The sequence below is a fragment of the Microtus ochrogaster genome, linkage group LG4, assembly GCF_000317375.1.
Source record: "Microtus ochrogaster isolate Prairie Vole_2 linkage group LG4, MicOch1.0, whole genome shotgun sequence".
NCBI lineage: Eukaryota > Metazoa > Chordata > Mammalia > Rodentia > Cricetidae > Microtus > Microtus ochrogaster.
This window is the reverse complement of record NC_022030.1, coordinates 66,473,439-66,490,950: the sequence shown is the minus strand read 5'-3', so window position 1 is coordinate 66,490,950 and position 17,512 is coordinate 66,473,439. Positions and strand designations below refer to the sequence as shown.

At 38.9% G+C, this 17,512-nt stretch overlaps 1 protein-coding gene across 1 annotated transcript in view; it reads left to right on the top strand.

Moving 5' to 3' along the window:
* Nucleotides 1-15,141: 15,141 nt before the first annotated feature.
* Nucleotides 15,142-17,512, top strand: part of LOC101995691 (nuclear autoantigen Sp-100-like) — a 75,163-nt gene continuing 72,792 nt past the window's right edge. The window contains exon 1 of the mRNA XM_013351730.2: nucleotides 15,142-15,193. Within this exon, the coding sequence (XP_013207184.2) occupies nucleotides 15,142-15,193 (52 nt within the window). The remainder of the gene's footprint in view (nucleotides 15,194-17,512) is intronic.

Here is a 17,512-nt window from a genome sequence, read left to right as displayed (position 1 = left end):
ATGGGGGCTGGCCCACAGCCTCTGCCCTTGCTCACTTTATCTCTGATCTCTCAGTGGCCCATGGAGCTGTGTCTTCTGCAAGATAAAGGATCAGGCAAAGTTCCAAGAAAATCAAGCATTTCATAAGGAATCTGAGGTCCTGAAGAGGAAGATGTTGCCTGAGGAGCAGCTGGTGAGTCAGTGTGAAGTTGAAGGTCTCTCTTTTTGGTTGGTAGAAGAACATGGTCTTACAGAGGGTAAGGAAGAGAACCCCAAGGTAAATCATGATGTGCTTGGATAATGTGACCCATTGTAAAATTCATACTCCAAGGAGTAGCAACGTTTCATATTTGTCTCAAAGAGGTCCAAGGGGGTCTAGGAGTCTTTTACTGAATCTTGGATTTTAAGCGGACCTTTTCTCCCTAAGTGATCATCCATTGAGAATCACCTTTCATCTTTTGCAGAAATGTGAGCTGCTTCTCTTGACTGTCTATCAGGAACCAAAATGTTGCTTTTTTATCCGCAAACCAAAGCAAGTAAGTAAGAACAGCAAAACTGAAATCTTGTGATCTTATTCCCATACAAGTTGTCTTTCTCTTGCCTTCTTGATGGGCGTCTTTGTGCAGGAAGCCATACATAGCGAACTACCATAGACTTGGGGCAATATATACAATATAAATTTGTTTCTTATGGCTCTGGACATTGAAGGTCTGAGGCCAAGGTGCAGATAAAGTCTGGCTTCTGGTAAGGATCTTCTACTTCTTTATGTGAGACAAGGTCTCACTCCACATCTCTGTCTGGCCTGGAACTCATTCTGTAGACCAAACAGGCCTTGAACTCATAGAGATTTCATTTGCCTGTGCATTCAATATTCTGGGGTTAAATGTGTGTGCCATGACAACTGGCTAAAAGTCTTCCGGGAAGCAGGCAACTCACTTCAGACTGCTCTCTCAAATGGTGAAAAGAGACTGGGAGAGCTTCCTGGAATCTTAATAAGGGCACTAATCCCACTCCTAGGGCTACACTTTCATAAGCTAATTGCAAAGCCTTTACTTCTTACTTCCAGTGTGCCAGGTGTTAGGATTTCACCCTATGTATTAGAGGGATAAAGATACAAGCATTCAGAATCCACAACCATGGGAGCATGTGGAAAGCCAGCTAAGGACTATACTGACAGCACCCCCCTCACACACATATTTTTGGTTCTTTTCACAACAGAATAAAGAAGACTTTCCAGACCTCAAAGAACACATGTGGTTAAACAAAGTCAAGAAAAGGCTGAACAAGAAGGCATACCATTCAGTAAAGCATTTTGTTGCAGACATGCGTCTCATCTTTCATAACCACAGCATATTTTATAAAGTAAGAGCCTCTGCTTTGCTTTCTTTTTCTCTGAGTTGACTCATTTTTATTCATGTCAGGTAGATGCTATAATCCCCCTCATCATGGGGCAAGCCCACACAAGTCAAAGTTAAGGAAAAATTCAAAAAGCCTCATGATGCAGGTGGGGAAAGCAGCAGTGACTCTAAAGAGAGAAAATCAGACTTCTACTTTGCCAAACCTCAAATTTCTTAGTATCTAAAAGCCTAGTGCTGTAGCAAAACATTCTTGTCACAGCACTGGAGAGATGGCTCAGGGGTTAAGAGCCCTTGTTGCTCTGGGAAGGAGAGGAGTATGGCTCCCAGCACTCACATCAGGGGCTCATGTGCACTCCAACTCCAGGGAATGCAACACCCTCTTCTTAGCTCCTCAGGCACCGCAGTCACATGCACACACCACACATAAGCACACATGCTTAAAGTAATAAAAATGACAAAGGTAGAGGCAGGCAGATCTCTGTAGCATGAGTTCTAATTAGTCTTAATAAAAACCCAAAGACAGATAGATATTAGGGGGTGAAAGCTGAAAGATCAGAGAAGCAGAGAAACCAGTCTGAAGATGGATGCTAAAAGGCTATCCCACACTAGCTAAGAATTGAGTATAATAAAGAGTTATTTATTTAGGGATAGATTCACAGACCATAGTCCTTTACATGGTTGGGAACAGGAACTGAATCCAGAAGAGGGAACATGCTTTACATCAGCATTTATAGAGGCCTCATCCAAGTGGGCTGATAACTTAAAGGCTACTGGTGGTAGGAATTCCTACAGCACTTCCCCCTTTTGTTTAAATAAGAGAGTTCTAAGCCTAATACAAATTTATATACAATAATAACAAATATCAGGTATAAAAATTAGAATTACAACCAGTGTAAACAATATTAAGCAAGAAACATGTGATGTTTCAATAATTGTCCTATCCTAAGGAATATAAGTCTTGTATTAGAAATAACTTTGCCAAGTTATGAGAGGAAAGTAACTACAACTATCTAGTCTTCAACCCTATCGAAGACCCAAGAAGGAAAATAATATTACTGGAGTAAGCAGGAAGTGCAATCAAGCAACTTCCAAAATATGCAACAAATGACAGAGACAACTGGCTACCCAATGTCTCATTTGCAACACTGGAGCAACCAACTTTGGCTAAGGCCTAGTGTACCTGACAGACCATTTCAGAGGCAGGACATTTTTGAAAACTGTCTTACTCTGTTTTAGCAAGATTTCACCGTCTTTTTTTTTTTTTTTTGTATCCTGCTTGGACTTGGACATCGTGCATTTTGTCAGTGATCAATACATGGGCAGTACCTTACCCGAAGGCCATTTTTGCCAAGAAGAAAACAAACTCCAAGTGAAATATCTTCAGTGCTCAACATTCTTTTTTTGTTTGTTTGTTTGTTTGTTTTGTTTTTTCGAGACAGGGTTTCTCTGTGGCTTTGGAGCCTGTCCTGGAACTAGCTCTGTAGACCAAGCTGGTCTCGAACTCACAGAGATCTGCCTGCCTCTGCCTCCCAAGTGCTGGGATTAAAGGCGTGCGCCACCATCACCTGGCAGTGCTCAACATTCTTATTGGTGCTACCAGGAGCAATCACGTCTTACATCAACAGAACCCTAAATTATTTAAATCCAATATTCTACAGCTCTTTGAAGTGATTGATGATTATCTATCTATGAAGAATATAATCTTCATGTATCTAAAGAAACTGATTAGTCTAACTGTAAGTATGAGAAGCATGGATGACAAGTGGTCTATAATTCTTGATACCTACATAACTTAATAAGACTTCACATTAGAATATTAAATAATCTTTAAACAACTGTGCAATGAATGAGGACAATGATCTCAAAATGTAAACAATGCAAAAGTATTTTGATTAGAGGTAGAAATGTATATTGCAATACGATAAATATATGCTAAAATTGTATCAGTATACAAAATGTCTTAAGTAGGGGTAGAAGCATGCATGCATACAATATGACAAAATAACTTTGCCTAGATATACAAATACTGTAGACAAAAAGAGGAACATATTCAATATAATTTAAGTTTGTATCAATATACAAGAATCTATACCAATGTAAATTGCCTATAAATATTAGCTTGCAAGTATTCACTCTATTACTCACTATTATTATTAGTGTGAATAAGTTCACACTAATTTATTATCACCTCCAATTTCCCTTTTTTTTCCTCAAAGAGATCCCTGAGCCTACATAATTTCCTTTCCAACCCCTAACTTATAATCAACCTTTAAGTGATATCTCTAACCCTGAGGGCAAACTTTGATAGGAGAGAGGATGTCATCTTCTAGAATTACTTGTAGCTGTCATGGGGGTGATGTTCTTTCTATGTGATCCTGTGAAAGTAAAATGATGGTTAAGTTCCAAGATTACTGTCTGGTATAATTACAAATAGTCTCTGAGTATTTGGTAGGGTTTTTCTGAGATTACTATTTGGAGTTCTGACCAGAATGTTTTTAAAAAAGTACACCATTTCAGTTAACCAAGTTGGAACCATCTTGAGCAGCTGGTACCCAAACAGGTCTTATAGTAGCACTATCAACATCATGATGTCATATCAACCAGGTGGATTCATTGTTGTGGGGCCCCATCTTCTTCCTGGAAGCTTCAAAGATTACTGCAGGAAAATTCATTATTTGTTGATGGAGCTGCAGGCTGCGTTCCTGCAGCTTGGCTCCTGGTTGCCAGCTAGCTTATGCCCCGAAATAACAACACACAAACTGTATTCATTTAAACACTGCCTGGCCCATTTCTATTAATGTGTGTAGCACTGAGGTGCATTTACCAGGAAGATTCTAGCCTACATCCATCCTGGGTCAGAGCTTCATTGCATCTGCTCCAGAGAGCAGAGCTATCAAATCTTAGCTTACTTCCTCTTCCTCCCAGCATTCTGTTCTGTTTACTTTACCCACCTAAAGGCTGGCCTATCAAATGGGCCAAGGCAGTTTCTTTATTAGCCAATGACCTTCCTCCATCAATTATTCATTGTAGAAAATTTAAACCTTATTTGTGCAGATATATATTCAATGAGAGACAAAATAGGTATGAAGAAAAGTAATTTTTTTTCTAAATTCTTTCTGCTTTCTGTCTCATACCAGATAGCTCCTGACATGAGACAGAAACTCTGACTTTTTTCGTTTAACAACATGCTTGGATTTAGAGAAGGACAGAGTCATTGTCCAACTCCAAAGCCAGCTTTGATTTTTAAGTGAGTCATGACTATAATTCTAGTTTATGTTTAGAGATTCTTACCCTCAGATGATCTGTCCTCATAAGTGATAATTCTCTTTGCTTGATGATCCTATCTGGACAATTATCTTTTCTTCTTTAGATATCTAGATGTTCAGGCCCTACTGACTTTTTGAAGATGAGTATTTTCCTGCAAAAACAAGAATGGAACCATGCCCCAACCCTTATGAGGTTTTCTTATCAACTGATTGGTTGTCTCCTTTGCGGATGAGCCATCATTCCTCTTTCTCAAGAGATTTCTCTTTTCAAACTGAATCTTTATTAATTTTGATTGTATCAATAACTTTTCTTCTCCTGTTGAAACAAGAGAAAAACCCCTTCCCCAACATAGTAAATTTCTTAGTGTCCATTGTGAAGTCAACAGATCTTTAAAATGTACTGGCTAATTTAAGACAGATTTTTTTTTTAATAATCCAATGTCTCTCTGCTGCTGTTGTTCCTTTCTCATTAGCATTAAAAAATTCAAGGTTAATAAAACAGTATATAATCTATTTCTGGGGGTATTTTCTATCCCTCTCTGTTTGTTTAACATATCCTTTATAGTTTGATTTGATCTTTCTTTAATTGCCTGACCTGTAGGATTATTTGATATACCTGTAAAATGTTTTACAATATAAGAGCAAAAAGCGGGTTCATTTCTTAGAGATATATGCTGAATCATTATCTGTCTTTATTTGTGCAGGTATACCCATGATAGCCATAACTTCTAATGAATGTGTGATTACAGAATCAACCTTTTCTAAGGTTGCCCATTTTCTAAAGCAGTTTCCCACTGAAAACCTGAATAAGTGTCAATGGTGTGGTATACATACTATAATTTTAAAATATGCAAAGTGGAACACAACCTGCTACTTCACAAAATCTCAATCATTCATTTACAATTAATTTAGAGATGTTTTCCACATAAATTTTTAATTTTTTACTTGGTTTATGTGGTTATAAAAAGATCCATTCTAAGATAATATCTTCCCTTTGCAATAAAATTCCTGTAGGAGAAATTATGGAAGGCAATATGACTGAAATGCAATTAAGATTTGAATTCATCCTATTCACATGTGCCTCCCATAATTTTTCTTAAATGACAATCAATTCCTCTTCTGGTTCAGCTGTTAATTCTCTGAGACTATTTAAGTCTTTGTCACCATCTAAGGTTTTGCTTAAATGAACTATTAGATCAGGTGTTATCTCAACATCTGGTCGTAGACTGGAAATGTCTTCTAACAATCTTTGAAAGTCATTAAAATGTGTTCACAATTGCTGCCTTTTGTGTTCTAATTTTCTGTAAACCTATTTTATAACCTAAGTAATTGACAAACTGTCCTCTTTATATTTTTTTCAGAAGCAATTTGTAATCCCCATTTTGGCAAAACTTTCTTTACTTCTTCAATCATTCTTTTAAAAGTATCTATGTTTAAATCAGATAGTAAAATGTCATCCATGTAATGGTAAATTATAAATTTAGGAAATTTTTTACGTATTATTTCCAATGGCTGACTTACAAAGTATTGGCGTAGGGTGGGGCTATTGAGCATTTTCTGTGGAAGGACGGTTGACTGATACCTCCTAGTAGGCTGAGAATTATTATAAGTAGGCACTGTGAAGGAAAATTTTTTTCTGTCCTTTGTTTGTAAAGGTATAGTAAAAAAAGAGTCCTTTAAATCACTTACTATAAGAGACCATCTTTTTGGTAATAGAGAAAACAGAGGAATTCCAGATTGTAGAGGGCCCATAGGGTGAATTTCCTTGTTGATAGCTTTTAGATCTGTCACAATTCTCTACTTACCAGATTTCTATTTAACAACAAGTATAGGAGAATTCCAAAAGCTTGTTGATTCTTCAATATGGTGAACAGCTAATTGCTTCTGTACTAGCTATTATAAAGCCACCAGTTTCTCTTCTGTTAAAGGCCACTGTTTAACCCATGTTGGTTTCTTAGTTAAACATTTTAAATGTAGGGCCATTGGTACCTCTAAAAGTTTGCTAGTTGCTTTGTGTTCTTGTACATCCTAAATGGCTGGTGACCTTTGTGTATAGTACCTTATAATATCCATCCCAGAAATATGAGTTTCTGGAACTGCAAGAATGCTAATCTGGGTATTCCACTGCTGCAACAGGTCATGGCCCCATAAATTCACTGCCATGCTAGCACACTAGCCTTCCTTTCTGTCCATCTGGCCCTATGCATTCAACCCATCTTGTGTTTGTTTCATTTGAGATAGGTTCCAATTCCTAGAAATTGAACATCTGCCTCTTGATAAGGCCAATTTGGATGCCAAGATTCTGGAGTCAAATCTATACCCGTTTCTATCAAACCCACAATTACATTATAGGCATGCTTAGCTTTTGTCTTTGATCATTTATAAAAGTCTGACAGAATATACATTTCCTATTTTCTGTTGGAATTTTTGATTCATCCTCCAGGTTTATGCCATCATTCAGGACAGTATAGCTTTTTACAAAAAGCTCTGTGTTTTTTTAATTTTCCTGGTAAGACATGTCCTCTACAGTGACTAGGAATGACTGGACTACTTTTGACTTGGGGGCCTGCAAAAGACCCCAAGGAGTTTTCTGATGGTATCGATTTGCCTTGTCTGTCTTTTGTTGATCTGCTTTCATAAATCCAATGTCAGACTTTGCCACACCTTCTACATAATCCAGAAGGTTAACACCTTTTTTTATATATATATATATTTATTTATTTAGTATACAATATTCTGTCTGTGTGTATACCTGAAGGACAGAAGAGGGCACCAGACCCTATTACAGATGGTTGTGAGCCACCATGTGGTTGCTGGGAATTGAACTCAGGACCTTTGGAAGAGCAGGCAATGCTCTTAACCTCTAAGCCATCTCTCCAGCCCCAACACCTTTTATTTTTGCTATTCCTAGAGGAAACATTATTCCAAGGAATTCCTTGTCTACAATCCCTTCTCAGATGTCCTATTCTACAACAATTAAAACATTTGGCATTTTGATGTCTCCTCATACCTTTGGAAATTGCTTCTCCTACCCAGTATTATAATCAAATGTCCCAATGTTCATTGTATGCAGAATCTATTTATCCATAGGTGCTGATCTGACCTTTAAAGGCCCAAGTATATTTTTGCATTCTAAGTTGATATTTTCAAAAGGAAGAGATTCAGTAAGTACTCTTCTAGCATCTGGGACTCTTACTCCTATTTGTACAGCCTTAGTTACTATTTGTAAAAAATCACTAAAGGGTTCTCTCTGGCCCTGTTTAATGCTGGTATATGATTTAATAATTCATTTTCCTAGTTCTTGAATCCTGTCCCAACCATCTAAGGCTGATTTTTGGCATATGGACAAGATTTGTTCATCATAAAGAGTTTGAGTGCCATAAGTCAGCATAAGTGCCATCACCAAGAATGTGATCTTGGAAAGTCTCAAGCCCTTTTGCTTTTCTCTGTTGTTCTAAAAATTTTACCTCTTGTCTGAAATAACATTTCCACAGCAGTTGGGGCCCATCATCCAGGACTGCTGAAACTAACTGAACCGAGTCATGTGGGTTGGCCTTAATGCTAGAAGCCCATGTCTTTACCATCTTCCTAACAAATTCAGAATACAAGTCATAAGTTATGACAGCTTGCTTAATTTTTTTTAGATCATTCATTCATATAGGTATCCATTTACATTCTTTAGGTCCTTTTGGACCTTTAGAACTTGATGCTTTGTCAGAGTAGATAATAGGAAGCTAAAACCCTGGGTAAGTCATCTCTGACAATTACTGGCAATGTTGAATCCTGTCCTTTTACCTTCTTTCCCTGTTATTTCTGCTCCAATAATTTCCTCAATCATTTCAGATCTTTTTACTACTGTCTTTTGTAAAGCCTGAATCTCCTGGCCTGTATATAGTTCTAGTTATTTCATTGAGGCACATAGCCTTTGGTTCTCATTCTGCACCTGTGATACCAAGGTCTGAAGTTTTTCCTTTAAAGATAAAGTCTCATACTTGGACATTATTTAGATAACGTGCAGATTACCTTCCTGGAGAGATACTCTATCTGCTAACCTATAATAAATTTTTGACAGATTTTGATTGCCAAATTCAATAGTATGAATTCTTCAGATAATTTCTCAGTACCCTTTGACATGTATTGCATTTTGTCTGTCGAATTAATGCTATCCTTTTCAATGGTATTAATTTTTTCAGGTAACTTTTGATTTTCAGTGGTATTAGTCCTGTCAGCTAGCTGTTCATTATTAGTCTGTAAAGACTGTATCATTTCTAAAAGTGCCTCATTCTTGTCTCTGTTTTCAAACCATTTTCTTAAGGCTATAATATGAAGGAAAAAACTGAGTCCCAATATCCAATAAATAGATATATATAAGCCTTGCAGAATACAAACCATAGTATCAGCAAAAAGGCTACTAAAATTTTCCATGGTAATGTTGTCTGCCATTATAAAACTTTCAAGTTTATTACTTATTAATTAATGAAATATTTACCTGTGTTATGAGGTCCAATAAATTGTTTTAGGTGTAATAATCTTTATTGCCCAGCAGGTGTTGTGGTTGCAGAGTCATGACCAGCGTTGCAACCAGTGGTGCCATGAACAGTCCTGGTCACTTTGGTTTTCTGCCTGCTGCTGCTTAAATACTAACAAATGTATTTTTCTTGACAAATTAAAAGCAAGTAAAACAGTTCTGTACATGGAGCAAAGGGCCTAGAACTCAGAAGCAGGGAGCACAAACCAGACGCTGTGCAAGTCGCTGCACGTGGTAGTTGGGGGAGGGTTGTGCTTTTACATTTTGTATTGTTTTGTTCTCTTTTATCTTTGTTTGTCTGTTGTTGTTTTTTTCAGTTTGTTTTGATTTTCATTTCTTGAGGTTTTTTGTTATTTTTCTGAGAGGGAGATAATCTGAAATTGAGTGGATAGGGAGGTGAGGAGGACCTAGAAGGAACTGGGCCGGGGTGGGAGGGAAGAATATGATGAAGATGTCTGATTTGAACCTCTCCAGGTCTTAAGCATCCTGTCACAGTCTCTGTGAGTTCATGTGGGTATGAGCTCTCCAGTGTCTGGAAGGTGCTGTTTCCTGGACTCATCTACCACCTCGGGGTCTTACACTCTTTGTGCCACCTCTTCCACTTAGATTCCTGAGCCTTGAAGAGAGGAGTTTGATAACAACTGCCCATTTGGAGCTGAGCTGAGTGCTACAGAGTCAGACTCTGGACATTGTCCAGTTGGGGGCCTCTGTGTTAATTTCCATCTACTGCAAGAAAAGCTGCTCTGAGGAGTGCCAAGGGATGCTCTGACCTTCTATCTGATGGATACCAATACAAATAGTACTCTAACAATTATTATTATTATAATAAATGATGATAAATCTTTTAAAAATTGCCACAGAATTAGAAAACACCCTGAGTGACTGCATTTGGAGACCTAAGGATTTGGAATATGTGTTTAAAACACTTTCTCAAAGATCTGAGGGGAGACCAGAAGGAAATCTAAGCCAGCTTTAGTGAAAAGAAAATACAGCCAGAGTCTAAAACACCAGACAGAGGTCAAGGTAGACGACTGAGAGATGGAGAACGAGGTACAGCAAAGTTGTCACATTGAGTCTTTGTCCACTGAAGCATGAAGTGGGCATGAAAACTTCATCTTATCCAGAATGACATAAGTTTAGGGTGTAGAAACTGTACTTCACTGTCTCTGATCAACCTAGAAAGAACAAATAATTTCATTCTATCACTTTTTATTTTAGCTCTATAGGTAGTCAAAGACTGGTTTCTGTGCCCCAAATTCAGGGTGGGTATGTGAGATAAGTTATAGCTAACTGAATTCACTATTGTTGATTTTACCCCCTATGTTTTGTTAGCTTTAATCCTAAAATGAATAAATAATATATTCTCTCAGTTTACCTTTTGTGGCTAGTTTGAGAACATAATATCATCGTTTAGTTTAACTAAGCATGACAAGTGGCTTGCTGAAAGCATACTTTTTGAAGGGTCTTGCTACGTAGATCCATACAGTCTTGAACTCACAGAGATCCACCTGCCTTCACTTCTCTAGGATGAGACAGAAGGGTGTATCACCACCACCGTGCTAGTATTTCAACATTTTAAGTTGCTATATTGAGAATCTGCCTCTTCTTCAAATTCCATAACTCCCTATCTATCCTAATAAATTTCCAAGGGATTAAAAGTACAGGGAAAGGAAGACCCTGTTAATTTTCCTAAGCATTTGTATGCTGTCGTACCTCACCTAGCACCAACATGGTAGAAGTGGAAAATCTCATACCATGAAAACTTCCTGTGGTACCTCATTATGTATAGCCAAATATCCCAACAACTGAAGTCAAAGCCACTGCTGATCTCAGGCATCTAGAGCAAGGGATATTCAGCCTGAAATACTTGTTTTATTTCTGTCTTCCCAAGAAAAAAACACATAACCAAACTCTCAAGGAATATAACTTCTTCCTTTAAAAAAAGGTGAGGGTCCAGGCAGTGGCACTCAGGAGGCAGAGGCAGGTGATATCTGTGAGCTCAAGGCCAATCTGGTCTACAAAGTGAGTTCCAGGATAGCCAGGATTACACAGAGAGACCCTGTCTGAAAAAACATAACAGAAGCAAATAAAAAAAATTGTTACACTTCTATTTATTGACTTTGAGGGGAGACAGTGCATCAGTGTATGCAGGGTGCAGGTGTGTATGGAGGTCAGGGAACAACTTGCTGGAATCAGTTCCCTTCCCACCACGTGGATCCCAGGGATTGACTCAGTCTGCTTAGCAGCAAGTGCCTTTATCCGCTGAGTCATTTGCGGGCCCCATAACCTCTTCTTAACTGGGTTAAACTTTCTGGAATAGTCTAAGCAAGATTCTGGGTTATTTGGAGGACTGGCTGGCCAACCTTACCAAGCATAGCAATGATACAAGGTATTACTGGTTTCCTACTTTCTTTTCAGGATCAGGGGTTCAGCAATCTTGGAGACACAATAAGAAAACTATTTGAGAAGAATTTCAAAATATTATTTTCAATCAAGAAAACAACTTCAACCATGTAAGCAAACTGTTTTGTTTACATAGTTTTTTCTATTCTCTCCACTACCCATTATTAGCATTCAGGCATTATGCTGGCATGTCCTCTGTCCTCTGGCAGGATGCGCTTGCCAGTAATCAGGCAGTACTCTGAACTGCTCATGGTCCTGACAATGTCATGAGCTACACATCAGATATGTTACTACAACTACACCCCCTTTAAAAGGAGGGGCTCTGTTACCTGTCTTCTGTCTCTGTCTCTGTCTCTCTTTGTATCTCTCCATGTCTGTCTCTCTGTGTCTGACTCTGCTTCTCTGTATGTTTGTCTCTGACTCTCTATCTGTGTCTGTCTCTGTGCATGCCTGTATTCTGTATTTCTTTCTCTTTCCATGAGGCTGCTCTGCACTCCATTTCTCTCTCTCTCTTCCCTCTCCTGCAAAAAAAAAAAAAAAACCTCTCCACACAAGCATTGTTGGCAAGGTGTGTGCTTCTCTTTCTCACCCACTGTGCGTCCTCTTTGCTCCAACCAGTCAAGGTCTCTCTTGCACCATCTTCAAACGTTGGTTCTGAGACTCAGCAGGCCCCTCCCAGCACCCTGTCAGGCATGATGGGACCCTAGACCAAGTTCATCTACAACAGCCTTGCTGCTCCAATTAATGGATCGCCGGACCCCTCCATCTAACACTGACATGATTGGTGACCCCACCTCTTCTCTGACCATGTACCCATGAATCAGGATCCTTCTCTCAACTGTGGTTTCTCACATTTCTCTATCCTAGTACTGAGTAACCATGTGTCCCTCAGGCTCAGAGTGCCCCCGCCCCCAGCCCCACTATGAACTTTTGTATGCTGATAAAATATATGTTAGATTTGTTACAACATACTGTACATCTGGTCTAAAATATAGTCTATATGGTGATAAAAGTTTGAGGTTATGAGGTTATGAAGATCTATTCAGAGTAACAAAACCTAACATGACGATTTACACATAAGTTATTATATCTTTGCCAAATATTCAACACCAAACTTCTAGAGAATTTAAATAAGTGGTAACATTAGTTTGATAAAAAGGTATTTGATAAATAAGATATATATTCTATACTGAAATGACTAATCCCTAAGAGGGTCCTTTTCCAGAGTTGGGTACTTGGGCAGAGGCCCCCCCAGGCCTGTCAAGGGCAGTACTGGCCTCTGTGCTCCCTCAGTCCCTGCTCATGGGCCACACCCCAACTCACAAGACCTCTTTTCTCCTGTTTCCTTTTGGCCCTGATCATCTCTCCCTTGTCGCTTTTCCTTGCCTTCTCAGGAGATAGTCCTAGTTTGGTACAAACTTGTTTTTACCGACAGAATGGCTATTTTGGCATCTTTTCTGAGTCCATTATCTGTGATTAAAAAGTTGAAGCTCTTTTAGTGTCAAAATAATGACATTAAAAGAGCTTCAATTCAAAAACATTATTTTTAAGGTTAACCTGACAGGAATGTGATGTATAGTCCTATATTATGGGGGTGCAGGCCTATTATAGTCTGTAAGGAATACAAGTTCATGGCCGTCTTATAAAAGAGTAAGTTGTTTAATTGCAGTCATTCTAAGTACTGATGAAATTAGTTACAGAGATAAAAGCTACCTAGTCCCTATATGTTTTCAGAGTTAAGCTTAAAACAAGTTAATTAGAAACAAAGTTCATCTATTGAGATATACCTAATAGATACTCTTCAAATGCTCAGAGGTCTGAGAACATAGCATTTAAAATGTTTAATTAAAAAAGCTTTTCATAATAGAGAGATGTGTCAGCTCCTGGCAGGACCCTTATTTCAGCCAAAGAAGATAGATGGAAAGAGAAGAGCCTTCACCCAGAACTTGCTTTACAAGTGACAGCACTAACCACTGACCAGAAACCACCTTTCACCTCAATTGCTGCTAAGACCTCTTCAGACCGTGGACAAAACAGGACACTGGGGAATCGCATACCTCGAGTTGCCTAGACAAACGTAGGCTGGTCTTCCCATGAGTTCCTACTCCACTGGATCTTCTGAGGCCTGGCAGTCCTTCACCTTCCAGTCAAAGGCTTGCCCTGAGACCTCTGCCCTCATGTTCGTGGATGACCCTGGGGAGTAGCTTTATTTTTTTAAGATTTATTTATTTATTGTGTATACAGTATTCTGCCTACATGCATGCCTGCAGGGCAGAAGAAGGCGCCAGATCTCATTACAGACTGTTGTGAGCCACCACGTGGTTGCTGGGAATTAATTGAACTCAGGACCTTTAGACGAGCAGGCGGTGCTCTTAACCACTGAGCCATCTCTCCAGCCCATCTCTGTCATTTTTAATCACTAACTCAGGTAAAATTTATCCTTCTCAGAACTCTGATGCTGTTTGATGGCTAGGCTAGAGGTAGCTTTATGAATTTAATAGCAACAACCAAGGTTCCAGCTGCCTTCTCAGTTCTCTGTACAAAATCAAAGTCACAGGCCTCATACTCCTAAAGCTAATACTAAGTCTAAGCACAATTTACCTTGTTACCAGACTCAGAAGGGAGATAAACTCACAAAACAGATTTCTGTATAACTTCTTACCATTCCTTTGTTTAAAGGAACTAACTTTACAGTGACTGCTTTCAGTGATCAGCCACCTGGCGAATTAGACATAAAGATGGAAATATTTAAGTGATAATAAAGAGAAAGTGATCTGAGCTGCATAAAAGAATAAAATGTTTCCGATTTCTTTCCCTCACTATGCTACTATTGCATTCAGATCACAGTCTCAACAGTAATCAATGAAATTCTGATAAATTATTAGTTTATCTCTGGCAAAGTACTAAACACCATGCTATCACTATACGATCTTAGTTCCCTCTGGTTGTTTTCTAAATATAGACTTTAAAGGTGTTTTCATTGTGCTAAAAACATCTGCCACAGCTTTCCAGACAGAAAAAAAAAGAATATTATTGTTTTCAACCACAATCATTTTTTGGTCCCCAATGACTCAATGATATGAGTTTTGACAATGTGGATTTCAGTACAGATCATAAACAGTGGAAATGCTAATGTGTTTAAAACTTAACTTTTCACAAACTCAAAGAATTCTTGTAAGCTCCAAGGAGCTGACTTGGATTCACCTCAAACAGGTCAGATGTACCCCCTCAATAAAGTACAGTCAATGTCCCTGGTCTTGACACTCCCCATTCTCAATTACCAGGACCTAAAACTTTTTTTCTTAAACTTAACTTTGTCCTCTGCTCTGCCAGCATCATGCCAGGTAGAAGGGGTACCAGATGGCCCCACAGAGCCTGGATAACAGTAAAACAGCCAGATATTCCTGGACATGGCCAGCACCCCAGCAATCTCAGGTCCAACCAAGATACTTATGCCCCAAATCAGCAGGAAGCAGTCTCGAAAACTCGGCGGTACACTCACTCCCCTAACTTGCCACCCCTAACTCCTCACCTTGTGATAATAAATGAAAGGGAGTAACCTTAGCATTCAGGCATTATGCTGGCCTGTCCCTCATCACCTGACAGGATGCGCTTGCCAGTAATCACTCTGAGTCCTGACAGCATCATCAGCTATACTGGTACAGAAACACGCTCCTTTAAAAGATGGAGCTCTGCTGCCTGCCTTCTCTCCTTCTCTCTGCTTCTCTATCTCTCTGTCTGTATCTCTGCCTCTCTATCTCAGCATTTCTGTATATATATACCCATGAGGCTGGTCTGTGCTCCCTTTCTCTCTCTCCCCTCTTTCCTCCCCCACCTCAATTAAACTCTCCACATAAGTGCTCTCTGCATAGATGTCTCGCTCACCCTTGGCTCCAACCAACCAAGGTCTCTTGCATGCACTTTATAACACCTATTCCTCCAGCAGTACAATGCTCAGAGAGCCCACCCTCCCTTCTGCCCTTCTGTGTAAATGACCTGCTACATTTCTGCTTTGGACTTTCTATATTGTCCTTCCTGTTCAACTACCTTCCTAAATGAAACCTAACGTTTACAATGTGCATCAGAGTGGTAAACTGTCAGGTGCTGAGGGAGCCCACTGAGAAGGTGACTTTGAAAACAAGATTGTACCCCTCCCCCATTGTAAACCCAAGTACATTTGTCTCTAAATGTCCTCCAAAGCATCTTTTCTAAGGATGACTTTGCCCCTTGAACCCAGTGACTAGGTGGAGATTACAACAAAACAGACCGGGAGTCAACACACCATCCTTGGGAACAGCTAGAAGATGAACCATGTCTAACATAAACTAAAATTGTTCATCTTGTAATGTAAAATGGGAACGAGAAGTCAGAAGTTCAACCCTGGGAGCTCAGTCATGGAGAGAAAACTCAAATAGGAGCTGTGGCCGACTGCTGGACTTCCACAGACAGTTTCTGCTGACTGCCGTGAGCATCCAATTTGATGATGTTGTCTCCCTGTTGTTTATTCTTCAACCTGGAAGCCTCACCAATGATAACTCTGGTCTGCCCTGGACTCCACTGGGAACTCCAGACCCCACCCACACCACCTCTACACAATGTCCCCAGTCAGTTCCCCCTGCATATTTCAAGTACATGATGAGCAATGATCTGTTGTTTTTCTCTTTACTCTTTTACTTTGGTTTGTTACATACTTAATAAACTCATTCAAAACTCAAAGTATGGCGATCATTGTAGTTTCTCAGGATTGAGCAGAACATGACGGGGTGGGTCAACAGTCTCTTGATAAGAAAAGCAAACATCTGCCTTACTCACAAACCTAACATTAAGGGGTAAACAGGTTTCAAATGTGATTTAAAATGACTATTCCCAATAATAACTGTTTATGTCTCTGAGAATGATTAGGTAAGAAAAATATAAAAGTCTAAATAAGTTTTGAGTATCTAAGAAAATGTTCTAAACTATGAAAATTTAAATAAGTCAGGGTTTAAATAAATGATTTATGGGTCTGAGGATGTAATTTTTATAGACATATAAAGTCTATGTAAAGCCCGAGGACATTAGAGTCTCTGAAATATATAAAGTTCTGAGGCTATGAAACTATAAATAAGTTCTCTGAAAATGATTTAAGATATACATAGATGATTTAAGCTATGAAAAATGCTTCAAATTTCTTTCTCTTCCTGTAATATTGTTATACAGGGTTTCAAAAGTTTAGAATTTAACATTAATAGGATTCTGATAACGTGATAGAGCAAAAACTACTAACTGTTTAAGTCACAAGCTCAAGATTTTAGATTTCTTTTGATTGTCTTCTAAATATAGGTTGAAAGATGTTTCGCATCAGGCTAAAGACATCTCTTTCCAACCTATATCTGCCTTTAAGGACAGAGGAAAATGTATGTGCTCTTGAACCCAAATCTATAACTTTTGCTAGGACTCAAAACTATGAGTCTCCTGCTGTTATACAGATACCTGTTACCTGTTTTTCTGCAATAGATATTTCAGTTCAGATTGATAATACTAATGTATCTAAAACTTTTCTGTCTTTGTTATAAAATGAAAAATCAGATAAACTTCATAGAATAGAGAGTATCATAAAATTTGGGTTCATTTCTCATGGGTAAAAGGGCTCCAGATCAATATAGCCTGAGTTTCCCCACTTGACTGTTCCTGAGGATGTTATTTCTTCTCTCTCCTGGTCTTGGGTCTTCTCTCCTCCCCAATTGCTTAGGACTATGGGCCTAAACGTTCCAAATACAATATTTTCCTTTAAGTTCATAAATTTTAACTTCTGTTCCTAGTCCACATTTGTCTCAACAGGCTGGCAGATACATCCAAACTTGAATTGCTGACTACAACCTGCTCCAAATGACTGTGAGCCCTGGACTTGCTAAAGACTGGTATGGACCAATCCAGCTGATGTAAATGCTGTCTCTGCAGCTGGTCAATGAACCTCCCTTGCCTTTGACTAACATTCT